At 46.3% G+C, this 20185-nt stretch overlaps 1 protein-coding gene across 1 annotated transcript in view; it reads left to right on the forward strand.

Moving 5' to 3' along the window:
• Window positions 1–9944: 9944 nt before the first annotated feature.
• ITPKA (inositol-trisphosphate 3-kinase A) overlaps window positions 9945–20185 on the forward strand; it is a 55117-nt gene continuing 44876 nt past the window's right edge. Inside the window, exons 1-2 of the mRNA XM_039538215.1 lie at window positions 9945–10071; window positions 12431–13479. Of these exons, the coding sequence (XP_039394149.1) occupies window positions 12985–13479 (495 nt within the window). The 5' untranslated portion in view covers window positions 9945–10071; window positions 12431–12984. The remainder of the gene's footprint in view (window positions 10072–12430; window positions 13480–20185) is intronic.

Below are 20185 nucleotides of genomic sequence, written 5' to 3' on the forward strand. Positions count from 1 at the left end.
TTTTAGGACATGCAAGTGGACAGTAACAGCCAAAAATGTGAATATTAAATAGCTGCTGATGTTTCCTAGAAAACCTCATAAAACATTCTATTTAGAAACAATTCTGCTTGTGAATATAATAGGGACGTTTCCATGAAAACAGGATCTTTATTATTTAAGAGCGAATTTGCTCCTGTTTGTTCTTTACCTGAAGACCTACTCTTCTGTCTTTGATGTCATTATGCTCTCCAGAGTGCCTAATTATGACTGCAAAAGTAGAGCTGGACCTTTAGTGGAGTGGCATGTTCAGATGATCTGCTAGAATGCCAATATGAAGATCCTTAAGTTGCTATTTTATTTCCAATGTACTTAAAAAAAAAAGATCAGACAACTACTCAGTTGTTTCAATAAAAACTTCTAATTTACCCTATTCTGTTGTCTTGCCATTGAAAGGGGAAGATGCACCAATAGCTCCCACCCTCTCTCTCTGTTTAAAAAAAGAGAGATGCTATTCTTGAGACTAAACATATCCATTCTTGACTGCATTTCCCCAAACAATATGCCTAATGGAAAGGATTGATTCACACCGGTTCAGTTAATTTACCAGGCCAGATGTTCAACTGGTGTAAATCAGCGTAGATTTCAATGCCCCGCGGGGCCATGAGCAGGTTTTAGATCCATAAGCCCCAAGCTCATGGACGGAGGTGGAGGAGACATGGGGGGTGTGTTGCCCCCTCACTGCAGTGCCAGAGTGGGGCAGACGCAGAGGCAGCTCCACACACCCCACCTCCTCCTCTTCTCCCCACCACCCCAGGCCCAGACCCTTGGCAAGGTCGGAAGCAGGAAGCTGGAGCCAGGCAGGGCAGGGCAGGGCATCTGCTGCTCTGGCTGGTGCCATGGGGTGGGCAGTCACGGTGCTCCCCGTCTCCTCTTCCTGCAGCTGGTGCCTGGGGCTGTGGCTGCTCCTCATCTCCCAGCCCCCTTTGACTGCTCGCACAGCCAGTAAGAGCTGCCCAGCTGAGTGGACCCTGCTCCAGGGCCCATAGAGCCCGTGGGGAGCAGCAACTGCAATGCTCCTGGCACTCAGCCCCTAGTTACCCCCTCCCTGCACCCTGAGCTACCCCCTGCCTACATGCAGCCCCTAGTTACCCCGTCTCTGCACCCTGAGCTACCCCCTGCCTACACAGTCCCTAGCTATCCCCCTCCCTGCACCCTGAGCTACCCCCTGCCTACACAGTTCCTAGCTATCCCCCTCCCTGCACCCCTTGCTGCACAAAGCTGCTAGCTACCCCCTTCCTGCACCCTGAGCTACACACAGCCCTTAGCTACCCCTCCCTGCACCCTGAGTTACACCCTGCATATGCACAGTCCCTAGCTAACCCCCTCCCTGCACCCCTCGCTGCACACAGCCTCTAGCTACCTCCCTCCCTGAACTACACCCCTTACTGCACAAAGCTGCTAGCTACCCCCTCTCTGCACCCTGAGCTACATCCTTCCCACACACAGCCCTTAGATACCACCTCTCTGTACCCCTCGCTGCACCCATCACTGCACACAGCCCCTAGCTACCTCCTGCTTTCACCCTGAGCTACAACCCTCACTGCACACAGCCCCTAGCTACCCCCTCCCTGCACCCTGAGCAGTTTTCAAACTTTGTGAGCTGAGCCCCCCGCTCACCCTTGAGTTATAATAGTGGTCCCCAACCTTTTTGTGGCCACTAGCACATTTGTGTTTTCAGAAGAGTATGGTGGGCGCCAACAATTACTCACATGCAGGGCCGGCTCCAGGCACCAGTGGAACAAGCACGTGCCTGGGGCAGCACATGCTATGGGGTAGCATTCCGTCCATTCTGCAGAGTAAAAGCATTTGGTTTTTGTTTTTTTGGTGCCAGTTCTGGGCAGTGCAGAGAGAAGCTGGGAGGACAGAGAACACTGGCGCTCGCAGCCTGCAGCCTCGGACTACTCTGTCCCCAGCAGGCACAGGGCCCCGGCTTCTCTCCGGCTTAAGCCATGGCCAAGTGCCTGCCAGGGACCGAGAACACTGGCACTCGCAGTCTGCAGCCCCGGAGAAGCCGGAGAGAAGCCGCAGCCCCGCACCTGCCAGGGACAGAGAACACTGGCGCCCACAGCCTGCAGCCCTGGAGTTCTGTGTCCCCGGCAGGTGTGGGGCTGCAGCTTCTCTACCCTGCTGGGCACTAGGCAGGCGCACATAAATGCCCCGGCAGGCACCATGGCTCCCGTGGGCACCATGTTGGGGACCACTGAGTTATAATTTTTGTTGTCCCCCCCGTTCCAACCCAGAGTGGCTGGGTGGCCTGCTGAGGTGAATCAGGGGGTGGAGGTGGCACTCCCTCCCTGGGCCCTGCTGTGGTGAGCTGGCCTGGGCCCTGCTGGGCCCTACCCCCAAAATAGAAATCAAACTATGCTTATGTCTAAGGCCCTCTCCCACCCAGCAGCTGAAGCCCAGAGCCCTGGTGCCCCACAGGGCTAAATCCCCAAGCCCCACCCCAGCTGCTGAAGCCTGGAGCCCCCCACCCTTCCCTCCATGAGGCCCTGGAGTTTTTTATAGTATGTTGGGGGTGGGAGGCTTAGAAAGAAAACAGTTGAGATCCCCTGGGTTAGAAGATGTTTTAGACCTAACGTCTCTGATTTCAGTATTCCAAGGTAATTATGATCTTGTGCTTTCCCACTGCTCTGAAATCCCTTTTTTATCTCCATTTCACAGTTTATCATGTTCAAGTTAGAATATACCTTACAGTCAGATGCGGCTCACACAGAACCCTATCACCCTTTTAATAATTTTTAATTGGGAGATGCACTGATCTTGCTCCCCACATAATCACTTTGGTTTCAGGGATAAGGGATAGGAATAAATCTCCCAATGAACCTCTAGAAACTGTATGACACATGTATTATATATACACACACAATGGGCCATATTCTGCTTGTTCTTGTTTACACTGGTGTAAACCAGGAATAAATCCACTAAATGTAATGTAGCAATTCCTGACTTATACCAGTGTAAGTGACAGTAGAATATGGCCTAATGATTTCGGGGAGTTATTTATGAAGAATAACAAATGTGGTTACTTAAAGTGTAGGGCTAACAGGAATTTCAACAAGAGGGATTGTTTTTAAATGCTGAACAATCTTGAAGTCAAATCATCACAATGGTAACACAAGAAATTCCAACGGAGCAGAATTCACAGGGAACTGTGAATAAAGTGTGACCTTTAATCATGCTGTCGGTATGAGAACAAGACTTCCCCTTTTGTTTTTACATTTAAAGTGAATTTAGTCCTGGATTGAAAGTCCTGGAGGCTGAATCCTTTGTTTATCCACAGGACAGCACAGACACTGTTCCACCAATGTACATCAGCCCTATACAAAGAGGGACCGATGTCAAACTAATGAGCCAATGGTTGAATCCTGCAACCAAAGATGCTGGTATAATCTTCACCGACTCTTCTGGTGGTGGCTGCTGCCCTAAATAAGAGGTGAAGTTGCAGGTATCAGAGCTTTCTTTATCTCATTCTTGCTTGTTCTTTCCCCTCCCCTTGAAAGCTGGGCAGGTTTACAAAGCGGTCAGTTTAGACACTGGTGGGAGACACCAAGGAGAGAGGTTTTGCTGGTAGATGGTCAATGAGGAGTGAGAAGAAATGGGCTTACTGAGAATGAAAAGGTATGATGCTTTACAGTAAAAGGCAGAAACAATATTTACCCCTCGGTGACCTCTTTACTGTTTTGTTCAGTCCTAGCTTCTTCTCTCTCCCCCTCCAATTTAGCTCTTACCTTCCTATGCCCCAGATGTCATTGTACAAAATACTGTTTCCTTGCCACCCACCACCCTTTCTCACACACAATTCATTCTCTCACACCAGTTCATCCTGTACACCTAGACCTTTCCCAGCTCCGAATCTCCTCAAGTCCCCTTGGCTCCTTCCAGTCCAACTCCTACATCCTCAGAATCCCCTTCTTACCTATCCTTGCTCTCCAGACTCAGACCCAAAGCATCCTTCCAGCTTTGCCCCACCAGATAATGGTCCCCCTCTTTCCTTAGCTCAAACTTTCCTCACCTCTTGGAATCATTGCTAGCCAGGAAAAATTGTACCAACCTTAAGGCTGCCCTAACTTATGCTGATGGCTGGAATGCCACCCCTCTCCCCCCAGCTGACACCAGGACTGGGGAACATAATGGTGGTTTATGCAGCTTGGCTGTCCCAGAGATTCTGGTCATAAGAACATAAGAATGGCCGTACCGGGTCAGACCAAAGGTCCATCTAGCCCAGTATCTGTCTACCGACAGTGGCCAGGTGCCCCAGAGGGAGTGAACGTAACAGGCAATGATCAAGTGATCTTTCTCCTGCCATCCATCTCCATCCTTTGACGAACAGAGGCTAGGGACACCATTCTTACCCATCCTGGCTAATAGCCATTTATGGACTTAGCCACCATGAATTTATCCAGTCCCCTTTTGTTATAGTCCAAGCCTTCACAAGCTCCTCAGGTAAGGAGTTCCACAAGTTGACTGTGCGCTGCGTGAAGAAGAACTTCCTTTTATTTGTTTTAAACCTGCTGCCTATTAATTTCATTTGGTGACCCCTAGTTCTTGTATTATGGGAATAAGTAAATAAATTTTCCTTATCCACTTTCTCAACATCACTCATGATTTTATATACCTCTATCATATCCCCCCTTAGTCTTCTCTTTTCCAAGCTGAAGAGTCCTAGCCTCTTTAATCTTTCTTCGTATGGGACCCTCTCCAAACCCCAATCATTTTAGTTGCCCTTTTCTGAACCTTTTCTAGTGCTAGAATATCTTTTTTGAGGCGAGGAGACCACATCTGTACACAGTATTCGAGATGTGGGCGTACCATGGATTTATATAAGGGCAATAATATATTCTCAGTCTTATTTTCTATCCCCTTTTTAATGATTCCTAACATCCTGTTTGCTTTTTTGACCGCCTCTGCACACTGCGTGGATATCTTCAGAGAACTATCCACTATGACTCCAAGATCTTTTTCCTGACTCGTTGTAGCTAAATTAGCCCCCATCATGTTGTATGTATAGTTGGGGTTATTTTTTCCAATGTGCATTACTTTACATTTATCCACATTAAATTTCATTTGCCATTTTGTTGCCCAATCACTTAGTTTTGTGAGATCTTTTTGAAGTTCTTCACAATCTGCTTTGGTCTTAACTATCTTGAGCAGTTTAGTATCATCTGCAAACTTTTCCACCTCACTGTTTACCCCTTTCTCCAGATCATTTATGAATAAATTGAATAGGATTGGTCCTAGGACTGACCCTTGGGGAACACCACTAGTTACCCCCTCCATTCTGAGAATTTACCATTAATTCCTACCCTTTGTTCCCTGTCCTTTAACCAGTTCTCAATCCATGAAAGGACCTTCCCTTTTATCCCATGACAGCTTAATTTATGTAAGAGCCTTTGGTGAGGGACCTTGTCAAAGGCTTTCTGGAAATCTAAGTACACTATGTCCACCGGATCCCCCTTGTCCACATGTTTGTTGACCCCTTCAAAGAACTCTAATAGATTAGTAAGACACGATTTCCCTTTACAGAAACCATGTTGACTATTGCTCAACAGTTTATGTTTTTCTATGTGTCTGACAATTTTATTCTTAACTATTGTTTCAACTAATTTTCCCGGTACCAATGTTAGACTTACTGGTCTGTAATTGCCGGGATCACCCCTAGAGCCCTTTTTAAATATTGGCGTTACATTAGCTAACTTCCAGTCATTGGGTACCGAAGCCAATTTAAAGGATAGGTTACAAACCTTAGTTAATAGTTCTTGGGTGAATGCCATCTGGTCCTGGTGACTTGTTAATGTTGAGTTTATCAATTAATTCCAAAACCTCCTCTAGTGACACTTCAATCTGTGACAGTTCCTCAGATTTGTCACCTACAAAAGCCAGCTCAGGTTTGGGAATCTCCCTAACATCCTCAGCCGTGAAGACTGAAGCAAAGAATCCATTTAGTTTCTCCGCAATGACTTTATCGTCTTTAAGCGCTCCCTTTGTATTTTGATCGTCAAGGGGCCCCACTGGTTGTTTAGCAGGCTTCCTGCTTCTGATGTACTTAAAAAACATTTTGTTATTACCTTTAGAGTTTTTGGCTAGTCGTTCTTCAAACTCCTCTTTGGCTTTTCTTATTACACTCTTGCACTTAAGTTGGCAGTGTTTGTGCTCCTTTCTATTTGCCTCACTAGGATTTGACTTCCACCTTTTAAAGGAAGTCTTTTTATCTCTCACTGCTTCTTTTACATGGCTGTTAAGCCACGGTGGCTCTTTTTTAGTTCTTTTACTGTTTTTCTTACATTGAAGTTGGGCCTCTATTATGGTGTCTTTAAAAAGGGCCCATGCAACTTGCAGGGATTTCACTTTAGTCACTGTACCTTTTAACTTTTGTCTAACTAACCCCCTCATTTTTGTATAGTTCCCCCTTTTGAAATTAAATGCCACAGTGTTGGGCAGTTGAGGTGTTCTTCCCACCACAGGGATGTTGAATGCTATTGTATTATGGTCACTATTTCCAAGCGGTCCTGCTATAGTTACCTCTTGGACCAGCTCCTGCGCTCCACTCAGGATTAAATCTAGAGTTGCCTCTTCCCTTGTGGGTTCCCATACCAGCTGCTCCATGAAGCAGTCATTTAATGTATTGAGAAATTTTATCTCTGCATTTCGTCCTGAAGTGAAATGTTCCCAGTCAATATGGGGATAATTGAAATCCCCCACTATTATTGGGTTCTTAATTTTGATAGCCTCTCTAATTTCCCTTAGCATTTCATCATCACTATTACTGTCCTGGTCAGGTGGTCGATAATAGATCCCTAATGTTATATTTTTACTAGAGCATGAAATTTCTATCCATAGAGATTCTATGGAACATGTGGATTCACTTAAGATTTTTACTTCATTTGAATCTACACTTTCTTTTACATATAGTGCCACTCCTGCCCCTGCATGACCTGTTCTGTCCTTCCGATATATTTTGTACCCCGGAATGATTGTGTCCCATTGATTGCTCTCAGTCCACCAGGTTTCTGTGATGCCTATTATATCAATATCCTCCTTTATCACAAGGCACTCTAGTTCACCCATCTTATTATTTAGACTTCTGGCATTTGTGTACAAGCACTTTAAAAACTTGTCCCTGTTTATTAGCCTGCCTTTTTCTGATGTGCCAGATTCTTTTTTATGTGACTGTTTATCATCTGATCCGGCCCTTACATTATACTCTTCAGTCCTCTGCTCCTGACTATAACCTGGAGATTCTGGTCCTGAGTCTCTAGTGTAGCTGATTGCTGAAATGTTATTCATGGGACTTAACCCCACTGGCTCCTATTGAGTAACCCACACGTACTATAATATAGGTAACTTATTCAGTGCAGAACTATTACAGGCCATATTGCCTGTTTAGATAAGTGACTTTCCAGATCACTTTTATTGCATCGTTGAAGCAGATGGCTCGCATCTAACAGCCCTGTCTCAACTGATTTAGCAGGTAGTGTACACAGGGTTCATATGACTGTACATTCAGTGTTAAAATTACTATATACATCCTCATCCAGTCATAATACAAATGGAAATCTGTTGCTTCCATAATCCTCTTTGCAACAATGGACAACTTCCTTAATTAAGTATAATATGGCTTCAGAACCTGATTCTTTTCTCACATACACCAGCTATTCACCTGCATAACTATATTGACTTCAACAGAATTACACCAGATTAATAACCCTGTATGTCTACACACCCTGCAGCAGCAAGCTTCCCAGCCCAGGTTGACAGACTTGGGCTGATGGGGCTTGTGCTACCATGCTAAAAGCAGCTGTGTAGATATTGCGGCTTGGGCTGCAGCTCATGCTCTGAAGCTAAAGAGGGAGGTGCGCTTCAGAGCACAAGGGGCAACTCCAAAGCACAGTCTACACAGCTACTTTTATCACAGTAGTGCGAGCCCATGTCTGTCCACCTGAGCTGTGTAGATATACCCAGTATTCTCTTTTCTCAGAAATAAAATTTTACTTTCCAGTTGGAAATGTAATCAATGCCTGCCACAAGGGGGCAACCTTACACTGTCTCTAGACTAAAATTCTCTGACTTTTCAGATCCTCTTGGGTCTTATTTATTATCATTTGTTTATTTGTATTACAATCTAAGTAGACTAGAATTTAAAGATGTGATGTCACAAAGCATTGGCTAAGGTATCCTAATCAATATGTTTGAGAACTTTAATGTAGACAAGATGGCACATATAGTTTAACGTGCTAATCTGGTCGAGTTAAAGCCAATGCTTCCCTCTAGGTGGTAACTCAACGGGTTTAGCACACAACAAAAGTTGTCTTGTACACATTAGATTTGTCAAATGTGTTAGTTGGAACTCTAACAGTACATCTTTTGTCCTAGTTTAGACAAGGCCTAAGAGGGGTTTCTTTGTTATCTTTATAATGAAATGTTGTGTTTCAATTTTTTGTAGGAGTAAAAAAAATGAAAGGAGTAAAAGCAAACAATACATTATAGGTAATGATGCTGAGAAAGGGGTTTGATGGGGATGCAGTGGCAATTTTTTTGCAAATTCAAACAAAGGCAGAAAGTTCCTTCTGTAGCAGGACGCTGTGAAACTGAAAACCACAGCAGTAAGAAATAGTTCTGAAATGAATCATAATGACTGAAATGAACAAAACTTAAAACCCCAAGTGGGTGGGGAGCGTGATCTCATGGTTAGAGCCGTACACTGGAAGTCAGAAACTTAGTTCTGTTTGCATCTCTGGCACTGACTCTCTGCATGACCTTGGTCAAGGCTTTTAATTTTTGTATATCAGTTTACCCAGCATTAAAATAAGGAAGTACATATTGAAGTTTTAGGAGTGTTGTGATGCTTCATTAATGAATGTTTAAAACACTTTGGAACCATGGATAAAGATATTATTAAAGTGTTATTAATTACTATTAAGTTCCTGTGTTGGGTGCACATTTACTTAATGAAGCTGTGATAGTGTGACTTGGGAGAATCTCTTGTATCTTCTGCTAGTCTTCTAACTCTTCAACCTAGATCTAAAGATTTTGTAAAAATAATGTTTGTTCAAATCTAACACAGATCAATAGCTCCACCAACGGGGTGCCATCTGATGGCTGCTTGGTACCCTATGTAAAATGAGCTGATGGTCCGAGTACAATTTCTGGCAGCCAGGTGTTCACATCACAGAACACATAATCACAGCTAGCAGCCTTGTTGACAGTTTCAGCAGAGGTCAAGGACTGCATGGGCCAACTAAACTAACTAAATTACCATCTCACATTCAAAGGGGGTATTACTGACATAACTTATTAATATCTAATATTTATAATATTTATATATTTGTAATTTAAAGATGTGCTATTTAATGATCCCTGAAGGCAGTGCAGATTGTGGCACATTGACTGGCTGATCTGAAGAAAGCTGAATTACCACAAGTTACACTGATATAACTTAAATCAGGTTAGTTAAATAGGTGCAACTTGTGTGTGTGGTGTCTCTTGCATCAGTTTAGAACTGGTTACATTGGTTTAGCTGGGCCTGTAAATTTTCAGATGCATGCCAGACTAATATAAACCAGGCTTAAGCTAATACAAGAGCATCCACACACACAGCCACACCAGTTTAACTAAATCAGTATAAAATCATACCTTCATTTAAGTGTGTACAACTCAGCTTATGGACCAGGTCTGAGCCTGCAGGAATATCAATATGGCACCTTCCTGAGTACTAAAATGTCATTGTAGTGAGACGGACAGACCACCCTCCTCCTCCTGAGTGAGTGAGTGAGTGTTAGTTACATGCCTCTTGGAGGGCGGTGCCTAGGCCGCCCCGCCCCCCTCACCGGAAGGACAGGGGCGTGGCCAGCAGTATAAAAGACCAGACCCACAGCCCATTCAAGGGGATGCCTGTAAAAGGGAAGGATGTCTTGCTGGTTCCAGAGCAGCATGGAGTGGATTCCCCGCCTGGCTCAGCCCAAGCCCCGGATGTGGACAACTGGCCTGGAGCGCCTGTGCTGCTTACCTGGAGGAGCTGGATGATGGCTGGAGGTACCCACCCCAGGGGAGGCAGGAAGTGGCCCAGGGGCAGCCCCTGGAGGACTAGCTGCAAAGCCCTGAGCCCCCACAATGGAGTGTTGCGGTTGGATCCCTGCTGAACCTGGGGCATCTGATTCTGCCCCTGCCAGGGCCCTGGGCTGGGATGTGGTGGAGTAGGGAGGGCCTGTGTCTACCCCCACCCTCCCCCTCAGTGGCTGACCCTCATGCCTCTGCAAGGGGCTCTCGCTCTGAAGATGAGTGGTCCCAGCCCCCCTGAGACTGTTGTTTGCTGACTGCCTGAGCCCTGCAAGCCCAGGCCCAGTTAAACTGAGACAAGAGTGGAGGCAGGCTACTGCCAGCCTTCAGCAACCTCCGTCCTCCAGAGTGAGTGAGTGTTAGTCATTTTAAAATGTTGTACATCTATCTATATTTCCATATCAATTCTCAGCCTACTGAGACTTCTTCCATAATTCTGTCCATCATAAGGGAATGTCTGCTCACAAACTCCTTGGTTTTGGCCTGTGCTTGTTTCTGAGAGACAGTCAGCTAAATCATTCTATTTTCTTGCACACTTTATCACCATGGTGTAGCCTGCCAGCAGCTATTATCCCCTGTGATGCACCTTGGAGCAGTGGTGGGCAACCTGCAACCCATGGACCACTGGCAGGTGGTGAGACAGTTTGTTTACATTCACCGTCCGCAGGCATGGCTGCCTGCAGCTCCCAATGGTTGTGGTTCACTGATCCCAGCTAATGGGATCTGTGGGAAGTGGCGGTCAACATATCCCTGTGGCCCATGCCACTTCCCACAGCTCCCATTGGCTGGGAACGGTGAACCACAGCCACTGGGAACTATGGGTGGCTGTGCCTATGGGCGGTCAATGTAAACAGACTGTGTCATGGGCTGCCCACCACTGCCTTAGAGGTTCTCTGTCAGATTTATTGCCACTTTTATATAGTAAAGCTTCTGACCTTTAAATCAGATAAATTAACCAGAAGTGGAATCAATAGTAACACTTTACAAGTCCATGGGAGCTGCTGCTCCCTAGGCTGGCAGAAAAAGGAACAATTTGGTTATGGTGCACTTGACTGAAGAGCAGCGGAGTGCTTTGTATTACTCAATAAGATCCCATGTGGCTGATTAGGGAGAGGTATTTTATGGGCTCCAGCAGGCCTCCTTGCCACTCTTCCTTGGTCAGAAGGATAGGCACTATCATGTGGGATCTCTGGGAAAGTTTTGTTAGAGCTGGAGGCGGGGAAGGCAGAAAAATAAAAGGAATTCCATTAGAGGCTCACAGTTCACTCACTCTCTCTCTCTCTCTCTCTCTCTGCATGAGAAATAAAAAGAACAAATTCTGAAGTCCTTACTCAGAAAATGCTCCAGCTGACTTCAGTGGGCATTAAGGTCAAGTAACTAATAAGCAAAAACTGATTAAAGATGTCACCATTTGATCTCCAAATTATTCATTGTACTACTCAACTCTATAGTCATATAACCTTACTAGCTCCAAAGGTCTTACAATGTAGGAGATAAATTGTCATCTTATGTATTGTGAGGAAAAGAGTGTGGGAGATAATTGGCAAGGTTAATGAGGTAGAAAGGATTCTGATGTAACAGGGTACCCTCCTTTACTGAATGGAATTATATCTTGACAGGATGTGGGTTAGAAAAACTGAACTAAGTGCAGGTCAGCAGGTGAAATAGTGATACAAACTAAGCTCAGGTGCATATGATCCCAAACCACATATTATTCAGCTTTCACAACACACAAAGTATGCTAGTGCATCAGAAAACAGCCTGAGGATGCTATTGATGAATGCTTGACTAGCAAAATATATGAGAACCTCACATCTAAAGTATCCACCTCAACCCTAAGATGCACTCTGGACAGCAGATGCACCTTCAGCTACTGAACAATGCAGTTCAGCCAGCCTGAGTCACTAGGCCATTAACACTGTGCACCTCAGTCACCAAGTATTTTCCTAGAAGAGACCAGTTTAAACATTAAAGCAGGACAAGCTGCTGAGAGCCTGCAACTCCCATTGATGTCTGTGGAAGTTCAGAATTGGGGCCGGTTGTTGAATTTACAGAATTGGACCCAAGGGCATGTACTGAACTATTGAAATGTGTCTGGGAGATTGTGGGGGGAGGTCTAACAACCCTGTTATTGTCCATCCTGAGCTCCCCTTGGCCCGTGAGAGCAGGATCTGGCTTGAGGCGGGCAGCGGGAGTAGCGAACAAGGGGAAGATGGGAGGGTGTGTCTGGTGGTGGTTTTGCCCCCAAGCTGTGGGCAGGTGGGGGGGGGGCACACTGGTGAGCGATAACCACCCAGGACTAGAACGGGGGTGTGCGTGTGGCTGCCCTCCACAGAGACCCAACGCCTGGGACACAGCACAGGCTGGGCCGGGGAACTTCTCAGCGCGGCAGGGGAGCGCGAAAGATGGAGGCTGGAGCCCTGCGCGCCACCACGTGAACAGCGCCCGCCAGGCTGCACGCTGCGCCCTGCCCCGGAGGAAGCCAAGCGGCGGAGCTGGGCCCCGGAGCCGGCGTTGGCCCGGGCTGTCACCCCGGCGCGGGCCTGGCTCCCCCGCAGCTTTCTCCTGAGGCGTCTCTGGGTGGCGCCGTGGAAACTGAAAGCAAAAGAGACGAAGGGGCCAAGCCGCAGCCAGAAGCGGGCGTGGGCCTGACTCCTCCCTCCGGCAGCTACGCTCAGCTGCTGCGGCGGGCGGGCTGAGCCAGCCCAGATGGACCTGGCTGCGGCCCCGGCTGAGGCAGGATAGGCGGCTCCGGCTCGGAGCCTCCCTGCGGGCGAGTGCGGGCGGGCTGGGACATGACTCTGGGCGCTCCTCTGCCCCCGGCTCCGCGCGGCAGACGCAGCCAGCAGGAAGTTTGCCCGGGTGCAGCGGCGGCCGGGCGCTCCCCCTATGCACACGCACAGTCCCCGGCTCCGCAGCGGTGCCCAGGAAGCGCCCCGCACCGGCCCCACCATGGACTCTAGCTGGGGCCGGCAGAGCAGCCCGGAGCTGGGCAGGGGAAAGCGGCTGAGCGTCGGGGAGCTGCGCTCGTTCTTCGAGGCTCACTGCGCCGCTGCCGCAAGGGAGCTGCCGGACCCGGCCAAGAGGAGCTGCCGCCCCCCAAACGGGCTGCTGCCGCCGGTCATCCCGCAGCTCACTGTCACCCCCGAGGAGAGCGAGGAGGCGCACGGTAGCCCCAAAGGGCCCCCGCCGGACCCCGAGAGCGGCTGGCTGGGGACGGGCAGCTCACTGCACCTGCTGCAGTCCCGCCGGCTCTCCAACTCCTCGCTGTCCTCCACGGGCTCCTCGTCCGTCTTCGAGGACTCCGAGGACGATCTGCTGAGCGACACGGAGGGTAGAAGCCAGGGCATCGTGCACCTGGAGCACGGGGAGGACACCAACCAGGTAGGCCCCCCCAGCGGCAGACTAACCGAGCGGCCAGTCCTGGACGGGCCGCTGCTTCCCACGGCCCCCGCGGCCGGGCCTTTGGGAGAAGCACCCACGTGCCCGCAGGTCCATATGCCGCCCGCGAACCGCGGCGCCTCCTGGCGGTGCTGGACAGCGAGTGCTCTGAGCCCGGGCTGGGGATGTAGCAGCAGGGGTCGGATACCATGGTGATGGACGACCTTGTTGTGGGCTAGCTTAGGGCCGGGGAGGCCTCCACTGCCCCTGTTGTACTTCTGGGGCTGGGTCTCCACCGGGCTGTCCATCTGGCACGTTTCATCGGCACTGGGTTAGTTTAAAATGAAAACAGGTCTGCCCTAATCTAAGCCGAAGGGCTCTTTGTTGCATAGGTGCCTACGATATCAGGCTCTCAGCTCCACTGTACTCCGTGGTAAACACCAACTTGATAACAGTCCTCCAACAACATCCAGTCACTGGTCAGCTCATGTGAGCTCAAGTAACTCCCCCTCAGTTACTCGTGTTCCTGTATTGCTGTACCGCAAACAGCAGCATAGCATGCCTGTGGATGTGGAGAAATACACAATTCAAGCTATTCTTCCAGTCCCATGGTCTCAGAATGTGCATGGGGTCATTGAGTGCTCACCAGTCTCGTATTTTAAGCAAGGTTTCAGTGACATAACTAAAAGGAAACTATTTCCCCTTACCCAATCACATAAACTGAAAAATCCACCATGCTAATCAGTGATAATTCTACATGATTCTCTGTTACATTGCTGGGGACCTGAGGCTCTTGAAACCCAGCCAAGTGCTGGTACTGTTTCTCTTGCTATGAAATTGCCATCGACCTATTACGATTTTTTAAAAAATTGTTTTGGCATTTTTTGATCACAGGCATTTTTCAGGCTCTTTTTGGATTTTAAAAATAACATTTTTCCAGGCATTTACAAGCAGGTATTTCTGCCTCTCCCACTCCGGGAGTCTCTGGTTGTCAATTTTTGAGCTACTTCGTGCTGTGATCTTGACAGAAAATTGGGAGGAGCTTGGAATTATTAGCATGCATGCTTTTATCCATTTTGGCAGTAATACATTCTTCCCAGTAAATCCCTTATGTAATTTGCCAGCTGCTCTTACATATAAAGGGCAGTTTTGAAGACATGCAGTTGGCTTGTTTTTCACCATGTAAATACATATTTTACTTTGTGTTTATAACAACTCTCTGGGCGCCTTGAAACTGAAATGTTTCCTTAGCAAATTCCCCCATCCACCATTCTTGAGACTACCCAATGTTTTATAATTATAGGGTTGTTTATGACTACAGGGCCAGTGACAGTGAATTGAATCAGGAAAAACAGTGTATATTGTGAAACAAGATAAAAAATAAGTGACGCAGTGTTGTAGGTAATTCTTCCAGCTGGGTTATTTTCCTGAGAGTTTTAGGATTATTAAATTAGAGGAAGTATGGTTGAGTAGCTAAAGTACAGGCCAGGGAATTATGCAACCTTGGTTCTATTTCCATAGATGTGCTTTGTCACCTTGGGGGAAAATTGACTTTTCTGTGCCTTGGTTTCCCAATTATGTACGATAATATCCTGTAAAGGGTTTTGCAAGGCTTAATTAATTAATATTGATAAAGTTATGATCCTCAGATGGAATCCCCTGTAGAAGGGCAAACTATTACTACAGCAATATGGCTTTAATGTTGATTTTATAATTACCGTAGCCCATGACATTTGACTTTGAGTTACAGAATAATAGAAATTAAAGACAGGCTGGGGATGGGATCATCTAGTTCATTCCTGTCTGCTATTGCAGGTGGTGAGTGGGTATGATGATGGAACACTGTTAGCTTGGAACGCCCATCATTGAGAACTGTGGGCTGGATGCGTGGTTAATAGCACTTTATCAATGCAAAGAACCTGATGCCATCCATGCTGGCCCCAGGCTAACTTGTCTCCTGAGAATAATCTGAAGCAAAACTATCGTCCAAGCCAGGTGTCCTGTTGGATGCAATTTGGTCCAGGTCCGGCACCACTGAGGTCAGTGGTAAACCTCTCATTGACTTCAGTGTGTGCAGTATCAGGCCCTAAATCATTAGTCAGAACAGCTCACTACCCTGTATACTACATTTTAAAACGTGGTACATAAGTGTATGTTTTGGATGTAAGCTGTGTTACCCATTTAAAATCCTGTTAAGTTTGTGAGCACTATTTAAATCTAGACAGAGTTCAGAGAAAGCATTACATCGAATTACAAATAAATGTAAATAATTAAAGAATACTAACTAATGGGGGGCGGGGAAGTGTTTAAACAAATAGAAAGCAGCCATCTTAAATGTTTTGAGCTACGGTAGGATGGAGAGAGACAGCATCCATTCGAGTGCATGGGAAATCCGGGACTTTTCAAGTATTAAGAAGTTCTGTTTCTTTAAAATGTTTTTGCAGACCTGCCAAGTGTCATGCATTCCTGCAGAACAGGTCAAAAGTCACACATTTTTGATGAGAGAGACCCTACCCGCATGCAAGAGCCTGTAGCTTAGGGAAAGGGGTATTGAGCTACTTACCCAAGAGCCCATTCATTCTAATCCAAGCTCTTCTTATGATTGGGTTTAGTACTTCTTTGCACTCCTCATTAACCAATGCCTCATTACTCCTACATTAGGGGAGACAACCCATTTTACAGGTAAGTGTGAGCCTGGACAACTCTTTGTAGGCAAAGCTAAAAATAGAATCCTGGACTCTATTTTAACAGACCTAAGGCTTATCAGCTTTTCCACACTGCGTTTCAGATGAAGTGGGCCAAATTCTGTGTCTGTCTAACCGATCCTAAAACAGTGGCTATGTCTGCACTGCAGCTGAGAGGTGTAATTCCTAGCTCGGGGAGCTGTACACATGCTAGTTTGCAAAAAGTAACATTGTGGCACAAGTGGCGGTTCAGGCCATCAGCCTGAGTACAATCCAGTTGGAAATACTAGGTACATATTTGGGCAGCTATCCCATGCTGCTCACTACACTGCTATTTTTAGTACACTAGCTCGAACAGAACAAGTGCATGTTCATCTTCCTGCCCTGGGAATTACATCTCACAGCTGCAGTGTAGATGTACCCAGTGGGGCTGGACCACATCTAACGGTTTGAGTCTGCTACAGCCTACATGAATTTAATGTGCATTGTTGTCCTTTAGTTCAGATGGTTAAAATTCATGCTTTTTGACCCCAGGTTGCTCCTGGCAGAATGACCCTATTAGTCTCTTTAATCACTAGACCACATTCAGCTCCCAGGGCCAGGAATCCTGATAGCCAACACTCCAATGCTAGTTCACAAATAGTTGTGAACCAGTAAGTAAATAGAAAATATGTGCAAAGTGTGTGTTGTGTACTTTTTATGGCCTGTTCTTTATATAGAAAAATAATGATTTCCCCCCCCCCCCATTCCCCTAACAGCAGGATTCTGTGTTGTGTATCTCAAGGTTGTGGGTTCAAGGCTGGCTTGTGATTCATGGGGTGAAATACATGTAAGTTAGTGGGAAGGTCTTGAGATGACAAGTGAAATGACTTTATTTTGCCAGGTCTTATAGTTAGAGGTGAGTTTTTGGATGTTAATATTTTTTGTTATATTTAGTATTGGTATTTTGGTTAATGTGAGCTGCCCTTTTAAGAGCAGGGTGGGGCACATACCACAGGGTTTGTCTGAAGCAGATTTGAGAGCAGTGCCTGGGGGAGATAATGCTTGTGTGTGCAGAGGGAAGACTCTACCTGTGTAAGCACCAGAAAGGTCAGAACTTGTTTTGTGGAAAGGTAAGTTCAATAAATCAAGCTTCACCCTTGAAGGTGTAATGGCACTTAGCCAGGGACTGGGTGCCTCAGGGCACCTCTAATGAACTTTAGAGGCTTTTTTGCCTGTAGGATGTCAGTTAGGGATTAAAAGTTGTTCCCATCTGATGGAGGTTTACTGGCCCCACCACGAGTGGAACTTGGTGGGTCTGAGTTTCAACTCCCACCTCCCAAACTCACCACCTCACTTTTTGTATTAATTGACAAACTCCAAAGAGAGGCCAAGAACCGCATGGGCTATGGAGACAGAATTATCCTTGCGATCCCTAGGAGAAGGTTCTCTGTCAGGATTAGGGCAGCATGTGTGGGAAGCTTATTCTACTGCTGCCCTGTTAGCCAGACTTTGTAGCTGTGTACAATTTATTATATTGGCATAAAATGCCATACATGGAACTGCACAGCTACATGACAGCTATATTTTTTGGTTAATTAAGCAATAGGTTTTAAAATAACCAACTGTTAAAATACATGCTGGATCTTATCCTATGACAGCTATAAAAGTCTCTGCTTTCCCATGTATTCAGATGGAAAACTGTAGTCCCCATTCCCACTTTGCTTCATGAGATAGGAGATCCCAGTTGGGGAAGTATATGTACAATGTTAATTTCCACTGAGAGACCAGTCAAGCCACTCTCAGTCATGAGTCACTAGCATTTCTATAAGGAAAAAAAACTGGTCAGGTTAGGATCTTCATATTGGACAGTGTCCCTTTAAAGTGTTGCTCAGCAAGTAAGTGATGTGATATAACGGCTGCTGCACCATGTTAGAGGAATGTGATTTACTAGGTAGAAATGTGCCAAATACAAAAAACACATATTCCTGTGACTGTAACCATGAGAACAGCTGACAGCCAGAAAGAAGCATTAGATTCTTGCCTGCAGTGATAGTAGCTCAGAAATTTTTTGGGGGTAGCGGGGTATTTAACCTATAGCATATTTGTTTTGGCTGGTCCTTTTCTCTCTCTCCCTTTTTCATCCTTAATAAAACCTTAAAATAGACAAACATGTTTCATAATTAAGGACTAAAAGTATGAACGGTTTCAGCTCAGGAGCCGATTACATAAACTAATCCAGTAGAGAAGAATTTTTATTTTTAAACTGAGATGGGAAGGGGACCCCCTAAGGGGTTTTTTATTTATTTTTTTACATTGTGTGAACTTCATGCTTCTAAAAGATGCTGGATTGACAGTGATATCCCTGTACTCTGAAGTCTAATCTTTGTCCACAGTCTAAGGGCATGTCTTCACTAGCAACAGCGCTTTAACGTGGCTTGTGACATGGCGCTGGGAGAGCTCTCTCCCAGTGCTCTAAAAAACCCACCTCCACGAGGGGAGTAGCTACCATCACTGGGAGCACGGCTCCCAGCACTGGTGCACTGTCTACACTGTCACTTTACAGCTTTGAAACTTGCAGGGCTCAGGGGTGTGTGTGTGTTTTTTTTTTTTTCCCCACACCCCATAGCGAGAAAGTTGCAGCACTGTAAAGTGACAGTGTAAACAAGCCCTTAGTGTGACATGAACAGCAGCAGTGCAAGCTTTCTCCCATCACCCTTTTAATGTGCTTCAACCCAGAGTTGGGTCTTTTAACATGAGGATATTTCCCTTTTCACAGCACACTTAAATGGTGCCCCCTGTACCGACATGCCAACAGTACGAGTGCTGAATGGTTCCAAGAACTAGATATGTTCATGGAGGACAGCTCCATCGATGGCTGTTAGCCAAGATGGTCATGGACACCACCCCATGCTCTAGGTGTCTCTAACCTCTGACTGCCAGAACCTGGGAGTGGATGACAAGGGATGGATCACTTGTTGATTGCCTGTTCTGTTCATTCCCTCTGAAGCACCTGGTGTTGGCCACTGTGAAAACAGAATACTCAGCTAGATGGATTGTTGGTGCGACCCAGTATGGTTGCTTTTATATTCTTAATTTGTGGCCTCTGACTTTTAATGAGGACATTTGTCTAATAGGAAGTGAACTAAGACCCAGTAACTAATTTCTGATAGTCTACTAAATACCCGTCAGTTCCATTAGCCTTTAGTTATGTCTGAGCTGGGGTGGATTTGAAGTTATGACTTAGGAATTAAGAGACCCTTTACCCCATCATTAGTCTTCTGAGCCATTCAGTCTCCCGTTATGGTTTTTATTTTAAATATTTAAAAGGGCACAGTTCCTGCCTGGCCCCGCAGGATGAACTGGGAGGATCAGATGCAGCACTGTTGCATAACTGTTCATGAAAAGGTTGTGTTTTCTTCCTTGTGCTTTCATAATGCCGTTGAAACCTGTTTGCAAGGTGTGGTGTATCTGGAGCATGGAGAGGAAAACAAGTCTGTATCATCAGGAGATGTATCAATGTTTAAGGAGGGGTCAGTTTTTAAAAAAAGCCTCTGGGTAGATCTCTTATGGGTTGGGGTTGGTTAACAGTGGAGGTGGAGAATACTCATGTGATGCCATGCAATACCTATAACTAAAAGGAGTGTTGTCTAGAGGTTAGAGCAATGGATTGGGAGCCAGGAACTCCTAGGTCTATTCTTGGTTCTGTCACTGGATCACTCTGTGACCTTGAGCAAATCATTTCATGTTCCAGTAATTCAGATTTAGCCATGGGGCCACAGAGAGAGAATGACACTCTGGCCCAGTGGTTAGGACACCTGCCTGGGATGTGAGACACCCTGGGTTCAGTCCTGCTGCTCCAATCTCTCTATTATTTAGTCACAATGGAACAGCTTCAACAGGAGAGAGAGAGGAAGCCCCACATATTCCATAGCTCAGTGATTAGAGCATCCTCCTAAGAAGACCCCCTGTTCAGATCTTTAGCAGAGGGAGGGGAATTGAACCTGAGTCTCACATCCTAGATGAGTGCTGTAAACAATGGGTTA

The sequence above is a fragment of the Mauremys reevesii genome, linkage group 4, assembly GCF_016161935.1.
Source record: "Mauremys reevesii isolate NIE-2019 linkage group 4, ASM1616193v1, whole genome shotgun sequence".
Lineage (NCBI taxonomy): Eukaryota > Metazoa > Chordata > Testudines > Geoemydidae > Mauremys > Mauremys reevesii.